Source organism: Carcharodon carcharias, chromosome 5 (assembly GCF_017639515.1).
Source record: "Carcharodon carcharias isolate sCarCar2 chromosome 5, sCarCar2.pri, whole genome shotgun sequence".
Lineage (NCBI taxonomy): Eukaryota > Metazoa > Chordata > Chondrichthyes > Lamniformes > Lamnidae > Carcharodon > Carcharodon carcharias.
In genome coordinates, this window is record NC_054471.1 from 168,645,023 (window position 1) to 168,670,157 (window position 25,135).

At 40.3% G+C, this 25,135-nt stretch overlaps 1 protein-coding gene across 5 annotated transcripts in view; it reads left to right on the top strand.

The window, feature by feature from the left end:
- Positions 1–25,135, top strand: part of LOC121277872 (kinase D-interacting substrate of 220 kDa-like) — a 177,405-nt gene that overhangs the window by 65,830 nt on the left and 86,440 nt on the right. For all 5 annotated transcript variants that reach the window (XM_041187618.1, XM_041187617.1, XM_041187620.1 and 2 more), the window contains 4 exons: positions 12,122–12,220; positions 19,277–19,474; positions 23,346–23,444; positions 24,363–24,461. In XM_041187618.1, the coding sequence (XP_041043552.1) occupies positions 12,122–12,220; positions 19,277–19,474; positions 23,346–23,444; positions 24,363–24,461 (495 nt within the window). The remainder of the gene's footprint in view (positions 1–12,121; positions 12,221–19,276; positions 19,475–23,345; positions 23,445–24,362; positions 24,462–25,135) is intronic.

A 25,135-nucleotide genomic window follows, 5' to 3' on the forward strand; every position in this document is an offset into this window, starting at 1 on the left:
GTGTAAATTATTGACTAATTGACTAATTAAATAAATAATGTTGGACAGAAATGGCAGGGCTGGTGGCGTGCTGTGACTGCAGCATGTGGGAATCTGTGGAATGCACTGCAATCCCGAACAACCATATCTGCAGAAAGTGTCTATAGCTTAGCCAACTTTAGTTCCGAGTTGCTGAGCTAGAGTCTAGTTGCGGATGTTATAGGACATCAAAGAGGGGGAGGGTTGCCTGGACCTTTTGCTCCAGGAGGCAGTCACTCCCCTTAGATTAGGCAGAACTTTAGAGTTGGAGCTTGTCAGAAAGATAATCATGGTATATTTTAATCTACATATAAATTGGAAAAATCAGATGGCCACAGGTAGCCTAGATGAGGAATTGATTAAATGTTTTCAGGATAGTTTCTTAGAACAGCATGTTCTGGCGCCAACCAGAGAGCAGGTTGTACTAGACCTGGTATTATGCAACGAGATAGGATTAATTGCTGAGCTCATAGTGAAGGTGCTCCAAGGTAGCAGTGATACTATGATAGAATTTTGCATTATTTGAGGGAGAGAAGAGTGGGTCTGGGACTAGTGTCTTAAGCTTAAATAAGAGCAATTATGAGGGCATGAAAGTAGAGCTAGCTAAAGTGAACAGGCAAATTAGGTTAAGGGATAGGTCAATAGAGATGCAGTGACAGATGTTTAAGAGGATATTTCAAAATACACAGAATAGATATGTTCTGATGAAAGAGAAAAATTCCAAGGGGAGGACGCACCATCCGTTAACTAGAAAAGTTAACGATAGTATCACACTTAAAGAAAAAGCATGTAATTGTGCAAAGATGGGTGGCAGGTCAGAAGATTGGACAGAATATAAAAAACAGCAAAGAATGACTAAAAGATTAATAAGGAGGGAAAAATTAGAGTATGAGAGAAAGCTAGCTAGAAATATAGAGACAAATAGTAAACGTTTCTATAGATATTTAAAAAAAGAGCTAAAGTGAGCATTGATCCAATAGAAAGTGAGCCTGGGGAATTAATAATGGAAAATAAGAAGATGGTAGATATATAGAACAGGTGTTTTGCATTGGTCTTCACTATAGAGGATACAAGTAACATCCCAAAAATGGCTGTAAATCAGGAAATGGAAGGGATTGAAGAACTCGAGAAAATTACAATCACCAGGGAATTGGTACTAAGCCAGTTGTTAGTGCTGCAGGCTGACGAGACCCCAGATCCTGATGGACTTCTTCTTAGGGTCTTGAAAGAAGTGGCTAGTGAGATAGTTGATGCTTTGGTTTTAATTTTCCAAAATTTCCTAGATTTGGGGAAGGTTCTATTAGATTGGAGAATAGAGAATATAACTCCTTTATTCAAAAAAGGAGGCAGAAAGCAGGAAACTATAGGCCAGTTAGCCTAACATCTGTCATAGGGAAAATGTTAGAAGCTGTTAATAAAGATGTTACAGCAGGGCACTTAATAAATTCAGGGTAATCAGACAGAGTCAGTGTGGCTTTATGAGAGTGAGATCATGTTTATTGATTTTTTGGAGTTATTTGAAGAAGTATAGTGTGTTGTGGATAAAAGGAAACTGGTGGATGTACTATATGTAGATTTCCAGAAGGCATTTGATAAGGTGCCACATCAAAGGTTATTGCAGAAAATTAAAGCTCATGGTGTAGGGGGTAACATATTGGCATGGATAGAAGATTGGCTAGCTGACTGAAACCAGAGAGTTAGCATAAATAGGTCATTTCTGGTTGGCAAGATATAATGAGTGGTGCAAGGGATCAGTGCTGGGACCTCAACTTTTTGCAATTTATATAAATGACTTGGATAAAGGGACTGAAGGTATGGTTGCTAAATTTACTAATGGCACATAGACAGGTAGGAAAGCACATTATGAAGAGGACATATGGAGGCTACAAAGGGAGTTATTTGATAGGTTAAGTGAATGGACAAAGATCTCGCAAATGGAGTGTAATGTGAGATTGTTCATTTCAGCAGGAAGTATAAAACAGAAGCATATTGTCTAAATGGTGAGAGGTTGCAGAGCTCCAACATGCAGAGGGATCAATGTGTCCTTGTGCATGAATTGCAAAAGGTTAGTGTGCAGGTACAGCAAGTAATTAGGAAAGCTAATAGAATGTTATTTATTGCGAGGGGAATTGAATACAAAAGTAGGGAGGTTATGCTTCAGTTATACAGGGCATTGGTGAGACCGCATCTGGAGTACTGTATACGGTATTGGTTTCCTTACTTAAGGAAAGATGTAATTGTGTTGGAAGCAGTTCAGAGAAGGTTTACCAGACTAATACCTTGAATGGGCAGGTTGTCTTACGAGGAAAGGTTGGACAGGCTAGGCTTGTATACACAGGTGTTTTGAAGAGTAAGGGGCGACTTGACTGAAACATCAGATCCTGAGAGATTTTGACAGGGTGGATGTGGAAAGGATGTTTCCTCTGGTGGGAGAATCTGGAACTAGAGGTAACTGTTTAAAATGAAGGAATTGCCTATCTAAGACAAGCGATGAGAATTTTTTTCTCTGAGGGTCGTGAATCTTTGGAACCCTCTTCCTCAAAAGGTGGTGGAAGCATTGTCTTTGAATATTTTTAAGGCCGAGTTTGATTCTTGATGAGCAAGGGGGTGAAAGGTTATCAAGGGTAGGTGGTACTGTGGAGTTGAGGTTACAATCAGATCAGCCATGATCTTATTGAATGGTGGAACATGCTCGAGGGGCGAAACAGCCTACTACTGCTCCTAATTTGTATGTTCATATGTCATTGAAGAACTAGAAATACAGCATAATAGGAGATGAAAGCAGATTACTTTCTGTAAGGGCTGTAGTGATTATTTCCTATTTGTAAATGTCATACCTGAGATCTGAATTGTCAGTTTATATGTAGATGCCATCGCATAACTCCGTCCCTGCTTTAGTTCACCTACTACTGGAACTCTCATCCATGCCTTTGTTACCTCCATACTTGACTATTCAATGCATTTCTGGCCAGCCTCCCACTGCCCTTTGTAAACTTGAAGCCGTTCAAAACTCTGTTGTCCATCTCCTTATTGCACCAAGTCCTGTTCACCTAACAGTCCTGTGCTCGTTAACCTATAATAGCTCCCAATGAGATATGCCTTGATTTTTAAAATTCTCATCCTGGTTTTCAAATCCTTCAGTGGCCTTGCTGCTCCCGAAGTATGTAATTTCCACTAGCCCCACAACCCTCAGATGTCTGCACTCTCCAATTCTGGCCTCTTGAGCATCCCCATTTTTAATTGCTTCACTGTTGGTGGCCATATGTTCAGCTGCGTAGTTGCTAAGTCCTGGAATTCCCTCCCTAAACCTCTCCCCCTATTTACCTCTTTCCCCCTTTTTGCACTTGTCTTTGACCAAGCTTTTGGCCATCTGCATAATAACAGCTTATGTAACTTGCCGAAAAACTTTGTCAAAGTTTGTTTGATAATGCTCTTCTGAGGCAACTTGGGACACTTTATTAAGTTAAAGGTACATGTTGACTGATCACCGTTTTGTTCTCGTGGAAATTTAGTCCCGTCTTCGAACTAGGGGCACCTACCCTTCTACAGTGCAAGCCTGCTACTGTGGGAAGTGGGTTAGATTAAAGAAAGAGAAAAGCAGATCAAAACATCCATGGCACGCTGTGGATTGTCAACAGCAGCAGAATTAATTGTATGTCACCACAATTTGTAGCCTTGTTGGCATAACCTATACTTATACCATCATGAAACCAGATGACCAATTTTACTTCAATGAGGAGTGTAGAAGAGCCGTCCAAGGACAGCATCATACATAATTGAAAATTAGGTTCCAACTTGACAAAGATACAACATGTGCAGTAGGCAGAGGTGAGTGATCCCACAACCAATCAGTCAGACCAAATCTCTGCAACCTTGCCACATTCAGTTTTGACTGGTGGTACACAACTTAGCAACTTCTGGAAGGAGGACACTCCATGAGATAGCAGAACATAGTATGTAAGTGTAAAAGAGAAAACATTTGCAACATCTTCAGCTGAAAGTGCTGAGTGGGTAATGATTCTTGGCCTCCTCTTGAAGCCCCAACCATCATAGCTGTCAACCTTTATACAACATAGGGAGTGGCGATGGCGTAGTGGTATTGTTGCTAGACTAACAATCCAGAGACCCAGGGGAATGCTCTGGGGACCTGGGTTTGAATCCCGCCACAGCAGTTGGTGGAATTGGAATTCTATAAAAATCTGGAATTAAATGATGACCATGAAACCATTGTTGTAAAAACTCATCCAGTTCACTAATGCCCTTTAGGGAAGGAAGTCTGGCCTGGCCTACATGTGACTCCAGAGCCACAGCAATGTGGTGGATTCTTAAATGCCCTCTGAAATGGCCTAGCAAGCCACTTAGTTATATCAAAAAAGGAATGAAACAGGATGGACCATCACCATCCCTGGGTATGTCCGGTCCCACCAGCAGGACAGACCCAGCACAGTGGTATACAGTTGGCAGGGAGTTGCCCTGGGAGTCCTCAGCATCGACTCCATGAAGTTTCATGGCATCAGTTCAAATGTGGGCAATGAAACCTCCTGCTCATTACCATCTTCAGCTGATGAGTCAGTGCTCCTCCATGTTGAACACCACTTGGAGGAAGCATTGAGGGTGGCAAGGAAGCTTTGGGCCATCAGGAGCAGCAGAATTGTACTTGAACACAATCTGTAACCTCATATGCCCTGGCATACCCCACACTCTACCATTGCTGTCAAGCTGGGGGATGAACCCTGGTTCAATGAAGAGTGCAGGAGGGCATGCCAGGAGCAGCACCAATGTGGTGTCATCCTGGTGAAACTATAACACACAACTACTTGCATGCCAGACAGGATAAGCAGCAAGTGATAAACAGAGCTACGCAATTCTACAATCAACAGATCAGATCCAAGCTCTGCAGTCCTGCCACATCTAGTCGTGAATGGTGGTGGACAGTTAAACAACTCACTGGAGAACGAGGCTCCACAAATACCCCAATCCTCAATGATGGGGGAGCTCAGTGCATCAGTGCAAAAGATAAGGCATTTGCTACAATCTTTAGCCAGAAGTGCCGAGTGGATGATCCATCTTGGCCTCCTCTGGAGGTCCACAGCTTCACAGATGCCGGTCTTCAGCTAATTTGATTCACTCCAGGTGATATCAAGAAACAGCTGAAGGCACTGGATAGTGCAAAGGCCATGGCCCCTGACAAATTCCGGCAATAGTACTGAAGACTTGTGCTCCAGAGCTTGCCATGCCCCTAGCCAAGCTGTTCCAGTACAACTACAACTCGGGCATCTACCCAGCTATGTAGAAAATTCCCCAGGTATGTCCTGTACATAAAAAGCAGGGCATATCCAACCAGGGCAGTTACCGCCCCATCAGTCTACTCTCCATCATGAGTAAAGAAATGGAAGGGGTCATCAACAGTGCTGTTAAGCGGCACTTACCTTGACTACAGCTCCTCACACCCCGCTTCCTGTAAGGACTCCATCCCATTCTCTCAGTTCCTTCGCCTCCGTCGCATCTGTTCCGATGATGCTACCTTCAAAAACAGTTCCTCTGACATGTCCTCCTTCTTCCTTAACCGAGGTTTTCCACCCACGGTCGTTGACAGGGCCCTCAACCGTGTCTGGCCCATCTCCCGCGCATCCGCCCTCACGCCTTCTCCTCCCTCCCAGAAACATGATAGGGTCCCCCTTGTCCTCACTTATCACCCCACCAGCTTCCGCATTCAAAGGATCATCCTCCGCCATTTCCGCCAACTCCAGCATGATGCCACCACCAAACACATCTTCCCTTCACCCCCCCTATCGGCATTCCGTAGAGATCGCTCCCTCCGGGACACCCTGGTCCACTCCTCCATCACCCTCTACTCTTCAACCCCCTCCTATGGCACCACCCCATGCCCACGCAAAAGATGCAACACCTGCCCCTTCACTTCCTCTCTCCTCACCGTCCAAGGACCCAAACACTCCTTTCAAGTGAAGCAGCATTTCACTTGCATTTCCCCCAACTTAGTCTACTGCATCCGTTGCTCCCAATGTGGTCTCCTCTACATTGGAGAGACCAAACGTAAACTGGGCGACCGCTTTGCAGAACACCTGCGGTCTGTCCGCAAGAATGACCCAAACCTCCCTGTCGCTTGCCATTTTAACACTCCACCCTGCTCTCTTGTCCACATGTCTGTCCTTGGCTTGCTGCATTGTTCCAGTGAAGCCCAAAGCAAACTGGAGGAACAACACCTCATCTTCCGACTAGGCACTTTACAGCCTTCCGGACTGAATATTGAATTCAACAACTTTAGGTCTTGAGCTCCCTCCCCCATCCCCACCCCCTTTCTGTTTCCCCCTTCCTTTTTTTTCCAATAAATTATATAGATTTTCCTTTTCCCACCTATTTCCATTATTTTTAAATATTTTAAAATCTTTTATGCTCTCCCCACCCCCACTAGAGCTATACCTTGAGTGCCCTACCATCCATTCTTAATTAGCACATTCGTTTAGATAATATCACCAACTTTAACACCTATGTGTTCTTTTGTTCTATTGTTGTTGACATCTTTTGATGATCTGCTTCTATCACTGCTTGTTTGTCCCTACAACCACACCAATCCGCTCCACTTCTCTCTCTCTCTCTCTCTCTCCGCTCCCCCCCCCCACACACCTTAAACCAGCTTATATTTCAACACTTTCTTGGACTCGAACTCAAGTTCTGTCAAAGGGTCATGAGGACTCGAAACGTCAACTCTTTTCTTCTCCGCCGATGCTGCCACACCTGCTGAGTTTTTCCAGGTAATTCTGTTTTTGTTTTGCTTATCAGTAACTGCTCACTGACGCCCAGTTTGGATTCTGCCAGGGCCACTCAGCTCCTGAACTCATTACTTATAGAGTCATGGACGTTTACAGCACAGAAAGAGGCCATTTGGCCCATCATGTCCAGTCAACAAAGATCTGACTATACTAATCCCATTTTCCAGTGCTTGGCCCATAGTCCTGGAAGCTACGGCAACGCGAGTGAATATCTAAATACTTCTCGAATGTTACGAGGGTTTCTGACTCAACCCACCCTTTCAGGCAGTGAGTTCCCGACTCCCACCACCCTCTGGATGAAAATATTTCTCCTCAACTCCCCTCTTAGCCTTCCGCCTCTTACCTTAAATCAATGCCCCCTGTTTATTGACTCCTCTACTAATGGAATAAGTGCCTTCCTATCCACCCTATCTATGCCCCCCCCCCCCCCAACAATCTTATACACCTCTATCAGGTCCCCTCTCAATCTTTGATGCTTCAAGGAAAACAACCCCAGCCCTATTCAACCTTTCATCGTAGCTCATACCCTCCAGCCCAGGCAGCAACCTGATAAATCTCCTCTGCACCCTCTCCAGTGCAATCACATCCTTTCTACAATGTGGTGACCAGAACTGCACGCAGTACTCCAGTTGTGGCCTAACCAGCGTTTTATATGGTTCCAGCATAACCTCCCTGCTCTTGCATTGTATGCCTCAGCTAATAAAGGCAAGTATCCCATAAGCCTTCTCAATCACCTTATCTACCTGCCCTGCTACCTTCAGGGCCTTTGTTCAAACATGGACAAAAGAACTGAACTCTCGAGGCGAGGTGAGAGTGACTGCCCTTGACATCAAGGCAGTGTTTGACTGAGTGTGGAGCCCGCTCAAAACTGGAGTCAGTGGGAATCAGGGGGAAAACTTATACCTAGTACAAAGGAAGATGGTTGTGGTTGTTGGAGTTCAGTCATCTTAGCTGCAGGGCACCACTACAGCAGTTCCTCAGGGCAGTTTCCTAGGCTCAACCATCTTCAGCTGCTTCACCTTCCTTCCGTCACAAGGCCAGAAGTGGGGACATCTTTTGGCAATCTCCACCTATCACTGGACCTCTATCCAGCTCTACCTGTCCCACCCCCCCTTTAAACCAGTTTATATTTCACGTCTTTTCTATTTTTCCTTTGTTCTGATGAAGAGTCATTCAGACTCAAAACGTTAACTATATTCCTCTCAGCAGATGCTGTCAGACCTGCTGAGTTTTTCCAGTATTTTTGTTTTTGCCCTAGATTTCCAGCATTGACAGTATTTTGCTTTTAATTTGGTCAAAATAGTTTGTTTTAGTTGGATGAAATTCATTTGTACACCTTATGTTGGGAAGTAGTAGCATACATAATTGTGTAGTGATTTGGCTCAAATCCATGGCTAACATTGATTTGTGGAGAAGAAATCAATTACACTACTGCGGAATCTAAATGATACTTGTGATTTGTGCTCAAATTTTTGGGCATTGTCTGCTATTGCAGGCATCCATAATACACAAAAGTATGGCTGCTTCATGATCCGTTCCTACAGTGCCTGATTCTTGGAAGCTGGGTCGGTGTCAGTTATTATGATATCCCCATGATGGGTTTTGAATCCTCAATTCTACTAAAATTCTTATACCATCCCAGCCAGCTATCAAACAGCTTGATGAAAATTCCATGCCTTCATTCATAGACATTGTACTTGCAACCTGGTTATTATCTTCACCTAATGTCCTGATGCTACTAATTTGATTTGATGTGTTTTGTGTGGAGGGTGAACCCACCCTCTTTTGTGGTAACATGAGGAGTTCAGATCTCCACTATTACTACAGTCAATGAGATGTACAATGTAGGTCTTTCAGTATTTTTATTCCCTCGCTGTTTTCTCCATTAGCATTGCTCCTAAATTGATACGGTTTTTCTCCTTTCCTGTCCACCCACGCCCAATCCAACAATTTTGTGCTCTTGCTTCCCAGTTATTAGAGTGTTTGCATTGTGCAGTTTAAAAGGTCAGTGATGCCAATGCAGGGCCAATCTTTTGGGAGGCAGGTATAATTTGACCCATGTCATGATAACTGCTCTCCCACCCCAACTAGCCAAAATTATATATTTTTTTCATCCACAGAATACCCTCCGTAACTCTAAGGTAATTTTTCGGAGCAGTCCTTTCCTGCTCTTCTTCACCATCACTTTCTCCTGCAGTCAGTTTTTTCCTTTCAGACTCTCCATCCTCCTGTCTTTCTCCCCATATCCTCCCACCCTATACCAAGTTGAAGACAAACTGGGCCTGCGTACTCTGTCTCACGATACGTATTGCCTTTCACGCTGAAAGTCAACATGGTTCTCAAAGAACTACTAATTAGTCCTACTCCCTCTTTTTCCTCATAACCCTGTAATTTCTCATTTTCAGGTTTTTATACAATTATTGAATATTTAAGATTTATCTTTGTGTTCAGCCTCCTCCTGGGGGGTGGGGGCAGGGTGGGAATTGGTTAGTTGAGTTGAGGGTGTAGGATCATAAGAAATAGGAGCAGGAGTAGGTTATTCAGCCCATTGAACGCTTCACCATTCAGTAAGATCATGGCTGATCTGATTGTGGCCTTAACTCCATTTTCTGGCCTGCTGTCCATAACCCTTGACTCTTGTCAATCAAGAATCTGTCGAACTCAACTTGAATATATTCAATGACCAAGCCTCCACTGCTCTCTCTGGAAGAGAATTCCAAAGACCAGCAACCCTTGGAGGAAAAAAATTATCTTAATCTCTGTCTTAAAGTGGGAGGCCCCTTATGTTTAAAGTAGTTCTAGATTCCCTGATGAGAGGAAACAGCCTGTCAACATCTACCCTGTCAAGTCACCTCAGAATCTTTATATGTTTTAGTAAGACTATCTCTCGTTCTTGTAAAGTCCAATAGTACAGTCCCAATCTGCTCAACCTTTCCTCATAAGATAGCACCTTCATCCCTGCTTTTAATGTAGTGAACGTTCTTTGAACTGCTTCCAATACTGCATCCCCTTTGCAATAGAGGCCAATGTTTCATTTGTTTTTCTAATTACTTGCTGTGCATGTTAATTTTTGTGATTCATATACAAGGACATCCTGGTCCCTCCGCACTGCAGCATTCTGCAAGCTCTCTCCATTTAGATAATCTGCTTTTCTATTTTTCCTGCCAAAATGCACAACCTCACATTTTCCCACCATCTGCCATGATAATCCATCTGCCAATTTTTTACCCACTTCCATAACCTATCTATCTCTTTGCAGATTCTTTGTATCCTTACAACTTGCTTTCCTACCTATCTTTACATCATCTGCAAATTTGGCTATAGTATAGTTGGTCTCTTCATCCAAGTCATTATAGATTGTAAATAGTTGAGGCTCTGCTCTGATTCCTGAGGCACTCCACTGGTTTCAGATTTCCCAAGCTGAAAATGACCCATTTATCCAGACGTAGTTTTCAGTTAGCTAATCCTCTACCCATGCTAATATATCACCCTTAACACCATGAACTCTTATCTTATGCAGTAACCTTTTATGTGGCATTTTATCGAAAGGCTTTTGAAAATCCAAATCAGTACATCTACTGGTTCCCCTTTATCCACCCAGCTTGTAAAATCCTCAAAGTGTTCTAATAAATTTGTCAAAATTATGTCACGGAGTTACTAGGCACTCCATTCTGCCTGTACAGTTCCAGTTTCAGCCACACAGCTTTTCCAAGCTCAGATATTCCAAGGGACAAATTCCAGTTCCTTTCCTTCAAGAACTTAGCTGATTCTCTGCAGGTAGCAGCTTCCTTTAAAAACAGCGTTCTGCCTGTGCAATCTTCTACTCAATGCCATTCTTCCTTCTGGAACCTTCTCAAATCTCAGCTCCCATTGGTCCTAGTAGCGTGGATCTGCCAGATCTGCCTTTACTTTCACAAGGTATGGCCAATTCTGGGCATCCAGTCGCACAGAAGTAAAGGAAACAGCGGCAGCAATTCTAAATGTGCTTTCCGACTGCTCAGGAATCCATCTCTCTGACTCAGCTTGCTGACTGCCTTCTCTTTCATTATTCTTCTTTGTGTACCACAGAGCTTCTGTATTTTAACTTCCTTCCTGGTCAAGGATTGCTGGGTCACTTAGACCAGTGATTCTTCTTATCCAAAAATTATAATTGGTCCCATTACAATTGATGTAAACTCTTAAAAGTTTTTTCATATGTTTTTTTTTAAAACGATTAGATTCCCCGAACATTTTAAAGTAAATACAAACTTTTCTAACTGTTACTCCCTCCGGGTCAAAAGGCATCACAATTTATAACATCTTCCAAAGTCCCATGAGACCTTGCTCACCAACCTGGTGCAGTAGATGGAGGAGGCTTTAGTTAGAAGAATGAAGAACATCTTGAAAGGAAAATAGAGCACCTTTCCTCCTAATGTTAATATATTGATAGGATACCATGCTTTGGTGATATAAAGGTAGCTATGGGTGAAACATTCAGAATGAAGGTTAGTGATTTTTTTTCTGTATTTATTGTGATGAGTCTGTCATTCTGAACTATACATAATTGTTTTCTTTAAATGGAAGATGAATTATTTTAATGATTTTAATCTAGAAGCAAGCGCCAATGTTTTTAAGTTGAGTGGAAAAATAGTGGATAACTGATTTAATTTTGAATACTTAATTTATTTTCCACTTCCATTAAGTCCAAAATTTTATTGGATATATCAATTGCTTATTGTAGCCAAAGTCGTACCAGATTAATTCTTGCAAAATACTGCTCTTAATAGAACTTCTGCCAAAACTGAGTAAATTATTGTGGGTCTGGCAGCATCAGTGGAGAAGAAGAGTTGACGTTTCGAGTCCTCATGACCCTTCAACAGAACAGTCATGAGGACTCGAAACGTCAACTCTTTTCTTCTCCACCGATGCTGCCAGACCTGCTGAGTTTTTCCAGGTAATTCTGTTTTTGTTTTGGATTTCCAGCATCCGCAGTTTTTTTGTTTTTATAAATTATTGTGGGAATGAGTTTTTTTAAAGTTATTGACAATGATTGAATTTGTGAAAATAACACACATGATTGTCTATACGACGTTACTATAAATTATTTCAAATCTTGTGTTTATGTTATTTATATTGACTTGTATTTGATCATGGCGTCAAGGAGGCAGTACAATTGGGACTGAGGATTATTGCAAATTTAACTTATCAAATGTTGAGCAAGCTTCCATATTTCTGCTGTCCCATCTGTGAATCATAGAACCTATGGAAGTAGCAGATTATGAGAAGATAAATTATTTTTGCAAAACACTTCTTTTGATATTGCTTTTTTCCAGTATGGAACAACTCCATTGATCTGGGCTGCCAGAAAGGGTCACCTTCAGTGTGTGAAGCATTTGTTAGAAATGGGTGCTGATGTCGATCAAGAAGGAGCTGTATGTATTCCCAATATTGTTTTATTCCTAAATGTAATATATGCTTGAATGAGTTTTGAAGTATTTGTAGAGAATTAAGCAAAGATTTTTGTGCATTTAACATTTATGATAATGTAATGAACTGTGCTGATGGTAAAGATCAATGGTAAAAGAGATCGTGGTAGACAAAGAATGACCTTTCTAAAGAGCCTTGGAAACTGAATGTACCATCAACAAAGCTGACCCACAACTCTTGAGCAAGATTGACGTGGAGGTCCGTGGTTTCCAACACCCTCTCGGCATGGTACCTGAACCGAGAGAATGAGCTGTACTTGAACTTTGTGTGTGGCAAAAAGAATCTTTCAGTTTGCAAGTACCTATTGAAGTAGCCCCTTAATAAATTTGAGTTGAAAATGAGTGCTAAATGTGTTTTTCCAAATTAAGAATTACTTGGTGTAGCACAGCTCTAATGATTTGATGTTCATGACTTGATATTATGAGGCCTTGTAATATGTTGCTCTGATGTAGATTTATCAGTTAACTTTAGTAAGGGATAAAATGCAAACATTGCAATATTCAGTATGGCAGATCTAGTAAAATAGTGAGTACTTCATTGAATTCTATAATGAATTTTATTGAATATATCAAGTGCAATGTTTTTTGTTGATTCTCCCTGTCTTTTGTGTGGCTTGTGGCATTGAAAATTGTTCTTTAAAGGATTCAGGTAACTTATCTACAGTAGGTTTATAATGTTTTTGTGCTTGTGGTTATGAATGTCTACCCTAGTCTTGATCTCTTTTTCAGATGTTTAGGCTCATGCACTTCCCTCCTCCTCAGTTTTGTTTTCCTTTATCACCTGACCACTACCCCTTTTCCCTTTTCTCCTTGATTTATAAGAGGGATACCTGTCTCAATCCTCTTCCGTTGGCACCCAGTTGGTCACTGAGTTGTATTTGTTTAGTAAAGAGTGACTTTTCTTTGGCTGAGAATCACTAACCTGGGTTTGATTAGCATTATTCTGTAATGTGTGGTACACAGACATGTAAATAATATTTAACAGTAAATATAGTTCTTAAGGTAAGCTATTTCTGGGAGAGTTAGGCGTTGCTGCTGTACACCACCTAGGTGTTTATCGAAACAGTCCCTGCCTAATAGAGAAAGCAAAGCTTCACACACCTTGTCTGTGCCTACAGGAGTCTTTCATAGTCCCTCCTTGTACTCAGTCCCTTGTTCAAATTTGAAATTAACTATTCCTACTGAATTAAGTTTGTTGCAACATGCATCAAATTATGGGACTATGTCTTGTCTGCTGTTGCTTTGGCATAATTTTCCACATATATTTCTGGAGTCCAGTAACCACTGGAATTTATTTTGAAAATTTGTCCTATTTGCTATCATCTCTATTTGGACCCTTATAATGCCACCTAATATATAAGAAAAATCAAACAAAAACTGGCAACAGCAATAGTCTTGGCTATCTTTTCATACCTTGAAATGTGGCTTTATCTTGACGGAATATAAATTAAGTAATCTTTTCTCAAGTGCATTGCATAAGATTTCAACTTTGAAATTATCTATCTAGTTTAGTCTGTTAAGGAGGCATTTGAATGAAGGATTTGTTTATAATTTACAGGGAATAAATCACTGTACCCAGTTGATTTTTTTTAACACAAGAACAAAAACAGAATTACCTGGAAAAACTCAGCAGGTCTGGCAGCATCGGCGGAGAAGAAAAGAGTTGACGTTTCGAGTCCTCATGACCCTTCGACAGAACTGTCGAAGGGTCATGAGGACTCGAAACGTCAACTCTTTTCTTCTCCGCCGATGCTGCCAGACCTGCTGAGTTTTTCCAGGTAATTCTGTTTTTGTTTTTGTTTTGGATTTCCAGCATCCACAGTTTTTTTGTTTTTATCTCTTGATTTTTTTTAAAAATGCTTTCTGACTGAGAAATTTGCACATACTTCCAATAATGCCTGATTCTGACATTTTTCAATATAGGATCTTCATTCAAGTTTGTTGAGGAAAGTTTCAACCAGTTTGGGGGAGAGGTGGGGAAGTTAGAAGATTGGAGACAAGGGTAGTTATGTTTAAGCTTATCAATTCATTTTCTTACATTAAAATCATGAATTTTAAGTGGAAAAACATTATACATCTTTGTTGAAGACTGGAAACTAGTCAGTGAGCAAAGATAAGTTATGATTATGTAAAGGATCCAGTGCTGCAAGAAAGTTGCTAAAGAAACCTCATAGTTGCGATGTGAAGGAACTCGAGCATGAGTTACTTGCAGGCTCTTAAGTTGCTGTGTTTTAAACTTGCCCAGACCTTTATAATGCGGGAAGAATTTAACTGTGACACAAGAAGACTGAGACACCAATTTTAAATCCTTTGTCCATGAGCAGTGCAATGAAAATCTATTAGTATAATTAAAAGGCGCAGGTGTTCAGGAAGGAAATTCCAGAGTTTAGGGCTTCGGCAGCTGAAGGCACAGCCAGCAATGATGAAGTGATTAAAATTGTAGATGCACAAGAAGCCAGAATTGACAGGGTACGGATATTTCAGAGGGTTGTATGCCTGGTGGAAATTGCAGAGATATGGAGGTATTGCAAAACAAAGATAAGAATTTTAAAATTGAGGCATGGCTTAATCAGGGGTCAGTGTAGATCAGTGAGCACAGGGGTGATGGGTGAACAGAGTTTCTTGTAGGTTAGGACACAAGCAGCAGAGTTTTGGCTGACCTCAAGTTTACAGAGAGTAGAATGTGGGAAACTGTCCAGAAGTGCATTGGAGCAATCAAGTCTAGAGGGAATAGAAGTGTGGGTGAAGGTTATAACAACAGATGAGCTGAGGCTGAAGCAGCGATGGGCGATATAACGGAGTTGGAAATGAGTGGTCTTAGTGATGGCAACTTTTATATGGTTGGAATCGCATCTGGGCATCAAATGTGACACCAAGATTACAAACAGTATGGTTCAGCCTCACATAATTGCCAAGGAGAAGGATAAAGTCATGACTAGAGTTTGTGGTGGGTACCAAAGCTAGTCTCAGTAATAATGAGCATGAAACTATCATTGATTGTCCTAAAAACCCAACTGGCTCACTAATGTCCCTTAGGGAGGGGAGTTGGCCACCCTTCCATATGTTTAATTGGAGGAAATTTCTGCTTACCCACTCTAAATTATCAGGCTTGTCTTGACATCCTGTAGGTAATGGAGCGTTGAGGGAGGTAATGGACCAAGTAAAGCTGGATGTCATCAGCATACATATGGGAACATGAAGGACTGGATAATCTGTTCTTGGCCTTGCTTGAGGTGGGAGGTTAGCTGTCATGCGGAGAGAACTTGCTCTTCAAGTAATGCCCTGAGATCCTTTAGGTACAACTGAACAGGCAGTGGTGGGCCTTGTTTTAACATCTTGATTGAGAGATGGCACCTCATGTAATATGGAACAGCCTCCGTACTGCACCGAACTGTTTGTTGAAGTAGATAATGTGTTCAAATCCTGGAGTAGGGTTTGAATTCATAGCCTTCTGACTGAGGTGAGAATGCCATCAACTGAGTGAAGCTGAGAGCCTTCAGGAAGAATAGAAGCTACAGAAATGGTGTAAGGGTTATCTGGGAAGATAATCATTGAACCTCCACTGCAGGTTTAGCCATTGTATAAATTAGATTCTCTGGCTTTATATGTTCAATGAGATAAGGGCCAGGATAAAAGTAGGGTTTGTGTTAGACCTACAAGTTCTGCCCTTTCTGCTTTTATTCTAGCTGTGTTGAATTTTCTACTTTAGATTATTCTCCTAAATGAGTTCTTAACCTCTCTCATCCTTGAAAGTAGCCTCGATACAAATTATGCAGGAAAGGAATTTATTCACGATTTATTTTTAAATGATAAATTTAATAATTTTCCATTTTTGGAGTCTTACTGTCTTTCAGACTTCTGACTCACTCTCAGATTAAAAGATAAATCAGATTCCTACCTGCCTCTGGCTTCTTATTCATCCATTTCCAAGGTTGCTAACCTGTTTCTTTGTTCATTTCAAATTATTTTTATATTTTAAAGTTTTATCTCAGCAAATAACAATTCCATCCGCCATTCTCCACCTGTTACTTCTCACCTTGCTGACTTTCAATTTGGTTACGAGCCTGTCACTTTAGTCATGAGAAGTATGAGTAGGCCATATGCCCCTGCTCCATCTTTCAGTAAGGACATGGTGGATCTTTGACCTCAACCCCACTTCCTTGTCCGATTTTCCTCCACATTGTTTAATTCCCTTTGAGCCCAAAAATCTATCAATCTCAGTCTTGAACATGACTGAGCATCCACAGCTATCTGGGTGGAGAATTCAGAAGGTTTGGCGCCTTCTGAGTGAAGAAATTTGTCTTTATCTTAGTCCTAAATGACCAACCCCATATCCTGAGTCAATGGTGTCTAGGGCTAGACTCTCCAGTCAAGGGAAACAGCTTCTGTATATTTACCCTGTCAAGCCCTCTCCAAATCTTTTGTTCCAGTAAGACCAACTCCAGAGAGTATAGCTCCATTCTACTCTATCTCTTCATGAAGTAATTCTCTCATTCTAGGAATCAATCCTAGTGAATCTTTGTTGCACCCCTTCTGAGGGAAGTATATCCATCCATGGGTGTGAAGATAAAACTATATACAGTGCTCTTGACCTGGTCTCACCAAATCCTTTTACATTAGCAGCAAGATTTCCTTACTCTTATATTCTAACCCCCTTGCCTTGTTTGCATGCTGTATCTGCATGTTAACTTTGTATTTCATGTGCAAGGACATCAAAATCCCATTGCCAATATTTAATAGTTTTTCACAATTTTTTAAAAAAAATTTGTTTTTCTATTCTCCCTACGAAAATGATTACCTTTCCATTTTCCCACATTCTACTCCATCTGTCACCTTTATTCCCACTCACTTAAACATACCTATATACCTATGCAAACTGTGTTGCCCTCACTTTGTATTGTCAGCAAACTGGATACGTTACACTCAGTCCCTCATCTAAGTCATTAATATATATTGTAAATACTGAGGCCCTGTCACTGACCCTTTTGGCACCCCATTGTAACAGTCTGCCTGAAAATGACCCATTTATTTCTACTGTTTTTTGCCCTTTACTCATTCCTTTATCCATGTTAATATATTACTACAAATCCCATAGGCCAAATGCCTTTTGAAAACCCCAATAAACTATGGCCACTGGGTCCCCTTTATCTATCCTACTAGTTATATCCTCAAAAACTCTTAATAGGTTTGTCAAACTCTGTTTCCAAATCATAAAACAACACTAATTCAGAAAATCATGATATGATGAGGCAAAGTGCCCTGTCATAAGTGATTCCAGCATTTTCCCAATGAATTATGCCAGGCTAACTGACTCTGTAGTCCCTTGTTTTCTCTTTCCCTGTCTTTCTTGAATAACAGTGTTATATTTGCTACCTTATAAATGTTACAGAATCTAGGGAATCTTGCAAGTGCATCCACTATTTCTGCAGGTACCTCTTTTAGAACTGTAGGATGTAGGCCATCACGTTCATGGGATTTGTTGGCATTTTGTCCCATTCATTTCTCCAGTACCTTTTCTTTATGAACATTAATTACTTTTAAGTTTGCACTCTCAATAAACCCTTGGTTCCCACTATTTCTAGCATGTTCTTTGTCTTCTATTGTGAAGAAAGACACAAAATTTGTTTAATGTTCCTGTCATTTCCTTATTCCCCATTATAATTTCTCTTGTCTCAGTCTCCTAAGGGACCCACGTTTATTTTTGCAACTCTTTTTATATACTTGTAGAACTTTTCTTAGTCTTGTTTGCATTTCTTGCTACTTTATTCTCATTCTATTCTTTCCCTCTTTATAAATTCATTAGTCATCTTTTGCTGTTTTCTAAAACTCTCCCAATCCTCAAGCTTGATATCCTTCTTGGTAATGTTATAAATTACTTATAATCTAATTTAGCTTTTAACCCCTTTAGCCACTTTTCCCCCATTTTTTCTCTCAACAGAATGTATATTTGAGAATTATGAAATATTTATTTAAATGTTTGCTGTTGCTTATCTGACGTTTCCCCTTTTAATCTAATGTCCCAATCTTACTTTGGCCAACTATACCTATATTTAAACTTAATACATCAGTTTCAGACTTGTGTACTTTTCTCTCTGACTCGGTGTGAAATCATCATAGGATCACTCTTACTTAGTAATCTCATAATGTGGGATCCTCTAATTAACTCTATGGCATTACACAAGGCAAGATAGAAAATGATCTCTTCCCTGACAGTTCCATAACATATTGTACTAGGAAATTGTCCGAAAAGCATTCTGTGAACTTGACCTCCAAACTACTTTTGTGTGATCTACCCAATCTAATATGAATTATGTAAAGCCTTATCTCATGCATTCTGCCATCCTCTCCAATACATGCATGCACAAACCTGCAACCACACTAACCACAAATTAGTTGACTGATGTATCTACCATATTGTTTCTGTTGTTCTTTGTGACTTGTTGCATCCCACTCATTTTCTCACAGCTCTAACTCCCAGTCCATTCCTTATACCTTTTCTCACCTTGTGCAGGGTCCCTATTGCATACATCCCTTAACTCAGTTGGGTTTAAGGTTGAGGAGTTTCTTCTGTCTGCTCTGTTGACCTCCCAACTGTGTTTGTAATCACTTCTGAGAGGTAACCGCAGCTTAGGAAGAGTCTATTTGAAGAGCCGAGAAAGGAACTTGAAGGGGGTAGCAGAGGTGTACCCTGGGAGCTCTTAGCAGAGCTCTTAAGGAACTTCTGCTCTGGCTTTTGACAGCTTTCTTTGGCTCAGGTTTTTAAAAAAAAATTATTTGCACACCCTGGTTCAATTGTCTCTCATCTCCTTACCCTGATTAACCTGAATACTACATTTGGTCTTCATTCCCTGTCCTCAATGCAACAGGAAATAGGTTAATATGTAGGTATGCTAAATAACTTCTTAAGAGGAAGAGGAAGGCCATGTATCATCTATTTTGAAAAGTATTATTTGTATTAAGAAATTCCTAAAATGAACACTAATTTTTCACAACATCTTGTAGAACTCTATGACCGCTTTAATCGTGGCAGTCAAAGGTGGCTACACTGAGGGAGTGAAGGAGTTGCTAAATTGCAATCCAAACGTCAACCTGACGGATAAAGATGGGAATACAGCTTTGATGATTGCTGCCAAAGAAGGACACATTGAGATTGTTCAGGATCTGTTGGACGCTGGCACTTATGTCAACATTCCTGACAGGGTTTGTATTTTTTTCTTTTCTTCTCGTATTATGTTTTAGTGAATTCTTCTTGAGGTTAACAATGTCAATTCATTTTGTCACAAACAAAGATTTGCAATCCTAAACAATGGAAGAAGTATGCATCTTGCTGGTTTAATTCCCAAAAGTTTGTAATTAGCATTTTTATTATATATAGACTTATCGTCATTTAAATTCTCTTCATGGTCTTGGTGGTAATTTAGAGCCTTGAGTGCCTCTTATAATTGTTATCACAGAATTGTTACAGTGTAGAAGGAGGCCATTCGGTCCATCGTGTTTGCACTGGCTCTCTGAGCATTTTAACTTAGTACCAATCTCTTGCCTTTTCCCTGTAACCTTGCACATTGTTTTTACTTAGATAATCATCCAATGCCCTCTTGAATGCCTCAATTGAACCTGCCTCCACCACACTCCCAGGCAGTGCATTCGAAACCCTAAGTACTTACCATGTGAAGAAGTTTTTTCTCAACTCGCATTTGCTTCTTTTGCAAAGCACTTCAAAACAGCCCTCTGGTTCTCGATCCCTTTAAAAGTGGGAACAGTTTCTCCCTAACTGCTCTGTCCAGGCCCCTTATTATCTTGAAAACTTCTATCAAGTCTCCTCTCAGTCTTCTCTCCAAAGAAAACAGTCCCAACTTCTCCAATCTTTCCTCATAACTGAAGCTTCCTCATCCCTGGCACCACTCTCATAAACCTCTTATGCAGTCTCTCCCAATGCATTTACATCCTTCCTATAATGTGGCACCCAGAACTGTACACTATACTCCAGCGGAGGTATAACCAGTGTCTTATATAAGTTCATCATAACCTCCCTGCTCTTGTAATCTATGCCCCTATTAATGAAACCTAGAATACTGTATAATTTAGAAACAGCTCTCTCTACCAGTCCTGTAATGACTTATGTACATATACAGCCAGGTCTTTCTGCTCTTGCACACCCTTTAGAATGGTATCCTTTATTTTATACCCTCCATGTTCTTTGTAACAAAGTGTATCACCTCTGACTTCTCCGCATTGAACTTCATCTGCCACCTATCTGCCCACTGCACCAATGTGTCAATGTCCTTTTGAAGTTCTATACTGTCCTCTTCAGAGTTTACAATTCTCCCAAGTTTTGTGTCATCCGCAAACTTTGAAATTGTTCCCTGCACACCAAGATCTAGATCATTTATATATAACAGGAAAAGCAAGGGGCCCAATACCGACTCCTGGGGAACTCCACTACAAATCATCTTCCAGCCCGAAAAATACCCATTAACCATTACTCTCTGTTCCCTATCCCTCAGCCAATTTTGTATCCACGTTGCTACTGTCTCTTTTATTCCATGACCTATAAGTTTCCTCAGAAGTGTGTTGTGTGGCACTGCATCGAACGCCTTTTGGAAGTCCATATACACCACATCAATGGCCTTGCCCTCATCAACCCCTCTGTTCCCTCTTCAAAAAACTCCAGCAAATTAGTCAGACACGATTTTCCTTTAACAAATCCATACTGACTCTTCCAAATCAATCCAAATTTTTCCATGCGACTATTAATTCTATCCCGAATAATTGTTTCCAGAAGATTCCCCAATACTGAAGTTAAACGGACTGGTCTGTAATTGCAGGGCAGATTCTTTACAGCATGTTTTGAACAAGGGCGCAACATTTGCAATTATCCAATCCTCTGGCACCTCCCCGAATCCAGGAAACATTGAAAGATTGTTACTAGTGCCTCTGCAGTTTCCACTCTCACTTCCTTCAATATTCTTGGATGCATCTCATCCAGCCCTGGTGCTTTTTCAGCTTTAAGTATCAATTTTAAACCCTGTTAGTGACTGAGTTTCCTCCTCTGTCACCATGGCCTAGGCAGCATCTACCTTGTAGGTAAAGGCTAGAAAGGGGAAAAAAATCTGAGATTTTTGTTTTGCTCCTGGTGGAAAGTGTGGGTGCATGAAACTCAGCTAAGGACAATACAGTGATATCTACATTTCTCTAGATGCCGGAATAGCTTAATCACATTGTGCTTTAACTTACATGTGGGGAGTGGACACTTGGATGAAGTACTGGGAGCTTTGTAGCCCCTGGAATCGCGTTGAATATAAACTGCTAACTTCAGAACAGGAGGGGCAAAAGAATTGTGTTTGGAGAGAGTAAAGTGTTTCCTTCATTAAAAAAGCTAAGAGCACTCAATTTACCTGGGTAATTTTCAACCTTATCCCATTCTCAAACAACAGGATGAAAACCAGGTGGATTTTGCTAAGGGCAGGTGATCCACTCCACCACATCACCGCCAAGCCAAAAACCATCCCCAGAAAGCAACTAACTCCTAGAATGGAACTGTTTGCAATTTATTCAGATCATCGCATAGCAGCAAAAGCAATGTTGACAGAATTTCCCCTGACTGTAGATCCATTAATACCTTATTTAGTTAGAGTTGATGAGCTCCATTTATACATTCTATGCATTTACAAGATGTTACGCAGATAGAGGAGCTAAGTAAGCTAAGAGCATGTACTTCCTACATTCTTGTAGTCAATATGTTTTTGGTTGCTGAAAGTTAAACAATGTTTTATCTTTTCCCTTTTGTGTGCAAGATTGTCAAATAATCTCAAACTCAAAATAGCACGTAAAACGCAGTTGTCAAAAAATGAACTGAAGTGTGTTATTTTGCAAATAATGCCCAATTGTGACCTTGTTTTGAAATTTTCATTTGCATTTAAAATAAAAATTGTAGGCTGATACAAAACTGTTACCTCCCTAGAAGCTCAAAGAACTGTTTGTACATAACAAAAGGATTGGATTTTTTTTAACTACTGAACAATGCTTCAGTCCTGCAGATTTTAAAGTTTCAGGATTTACAACAATTTAAATTTATATATCACTTCAAATTAATAAAGTTTCTCAAGCTGCTTCACAGGAGCTTTATCAGCAAAATTTGACATCAAGCCATATAAGGAGATATTAGAGAGGACATGGCCAAAAGTATGGATAAAAGAGATTGGTTTTAAGGAGCATCTTAAAGGAGGAGAGACAGGTAGACAGCCGGGGAGGAATTTCAAGAGCGTGGGCCCAGGCAGCTGAAGGTACAACTAGCAACGATAGAGGAATTAAAATAGAGGATGTTATGAAATTGTCTGCTAGGGGATGTTGTAATCTTAATGTAATTTTGGAATGTCTTGGTTCCTTGTTCATCTTTTTCTCCCTGTGCCACATTATCACTTACCAACATACTGGCTGGACATTTGCTCGTACTTTTGAGTAGCCTCTTGCAAGAAATCTTCGGGGTTGGCTAGCTCTTTGATTTCTTTTTTCCCTGCCTCTTTGTAGGGAAGCACCTCTTCACTTTAGTATTGTTGAGATGAAGTGCTAATTTTTTTCATGAGCATGAATTGTTGAGTATACGATCATATGAATTGGGAACAAGAGTAGGCCACTCAGCCTCTTGAGCCTGCTCTGCCATTCGATAAGATCATGGCTCATATGAATGTAACCACAACCCCACATTCCTGCCTACACCTTATAACTTTCCATCCCTTTGTTAATCAAGAATCTATCTAGCTCTGCCTTAAAAATATTAAAAGACTCTGCTTCCACCGCCTTTTGAGGAGGAGAGTTCCAAAGACTTGAAACCCTCAGAGAAAAAAAATTGTGTAATTAAAAATGCAACTATTAAATCAATGGCTTGGATCAAGTGTATGCAGCCGTTTTTCCAAAACTAGGTTTAAACTGCTTAATCTGACTTTAGTTTGTGTGTTCACGCTAGAATCCTGACATATTCAATCTTACCTTTTTGCCTTTTAATTCCCCATTGTTGTGAAATTAAGCTTATTGAAGATACTTTCATCATACTGCATGTGCATTTTCTTTTCAGAGTGGTGACACTGTCCTAATCGGTGCTGTTAAAGGTGGTCACGTGGAGATTGTGAGAGCTTTACTGCAAAAATATGCAGACATAGATATCAAGGGAACGGTAAGTCTAAACATAATTTATCACAAGACAAGTAAAGGTGCAGAGATGATTAATTTCAATAGCCAACACTTAAATGGACATGTTTTTAAAATAAAGTTATCCACAAAATTGGAAATTATAAATTGACATATTTGAATATTTCCTCAAACATCCTAGTATCTCAGTAATTGAGATGAAGCACCAACTTAAACAATTTTATTATTTCTTAATTTTTCACTGCCTGCCCTGATGAATGCAGTCATCATGTGCACTCATTATTTGGCAGTTTAAAATGTTGCATGGTGCTTGCTGATGGGGAAAGTGAATAGTGCACTTAGCAAGATCAGTTGGTGCAAAAAGTTAGTTTGAAAGGGCAGAAAGGACCTGCATTTATATAACCTTTCACAAACTCGGGATGTCCCAAAGCACTTCATAGCTATGTAGTGAAGTGTAGTCACTATTGTAATGTAGGGCAATGTGCTAACTAGTTTACATATAGTGAGGTGTCACAAAGGACAGTGAGAGAAATGATTAGATAACCTCTTGGTGTTGTAGATTGAAGGATAAATGTTTTCCTTAATCAAGAGAACTTCTCTGCTATTCTTTCAAAAAAGGTGCTATGGAATCTTTTATATCCACCCCAGAAGGCAGGTGGGCCCTTTGTTTAACATCTCATCCAGATTAAGGGTATCTCTGCTAAACAGTTCCTTAACACCGTACTGCAGTGTCAGCCTTGAATATGTGCTCCAGTCTTTGGAGTGAGGCTTGAACCTTATTACTCAGATGCAAAACTAATACTGCTGAGCCAAGGCTGATGTTTAAAATTGAATGTTGCATTATTTAGTCCCATGAAAAAGGAAGTTTTCTTCCTTTGGCAAAGTAAAATTTTAAGTGAAATTAGATATTTAATGCTTTAATGTCTTCTAAAATTGTTTTTAGGATAATAAAACTGCTCTCTATTGGGCTGTGGAGAAAGGAAATGCAACCATAGTAAGGGATATTCTTCAGTGCAATCCTGACACAGAAATTTGCATTAAGGTATGACTGGATGCTTAACTGGAATCTGTACTGTACAAAATTATACGAAGGTTGTTTCTTTTTGGTATCTTGTCACTCCTGTTCTTCTTCTCATGTCCCCTGCAGGAGGCAAGGTCCAAATTTCAGGCACCTTGCCAGATACAATGAATTATAAGTTTTTCTTCTCTCCCTCAGTTTGAACCCTGAAGGATCCTTATATGTTTGTTATGAATGATGCATGCATTATTAATCTGAAAGCCAGCCAACAACTTGCAATGAGGAAAATACCACATGACTTGCCAATGGCCACAAGTTGCTTGCCAATCAAAACTTCTCCATTGTTAGCTTTGTGAAAGGAACCTATTGCCCTCTACCTCCTTGTGATTTTTAAAATTTCATTTGTATATTTATTGCCCCTTAAACTGTCCACAGTAAGTTAAGCCTCATAATTAACAGTAGAAGTATTTTAACAATGTGATCATTGTTAATGACTGCCACTCAATCTCTTCTTGCTGAGAAAGTAAGCAGTTATAGGTGTAGAGTGCCACTCCTTGAGATTGTGTATTGTCCTGAGTTTTAAAAATTTCAAATCATTTTTTCCTTAATGGTTCCTTTCTGTTTCTTTTCTCTCCTCTTAGTCCATCCCTTCTTTCTCTCTCTTTGTGGAAAATTTTAACCTCTAAAGATGGGGTTGG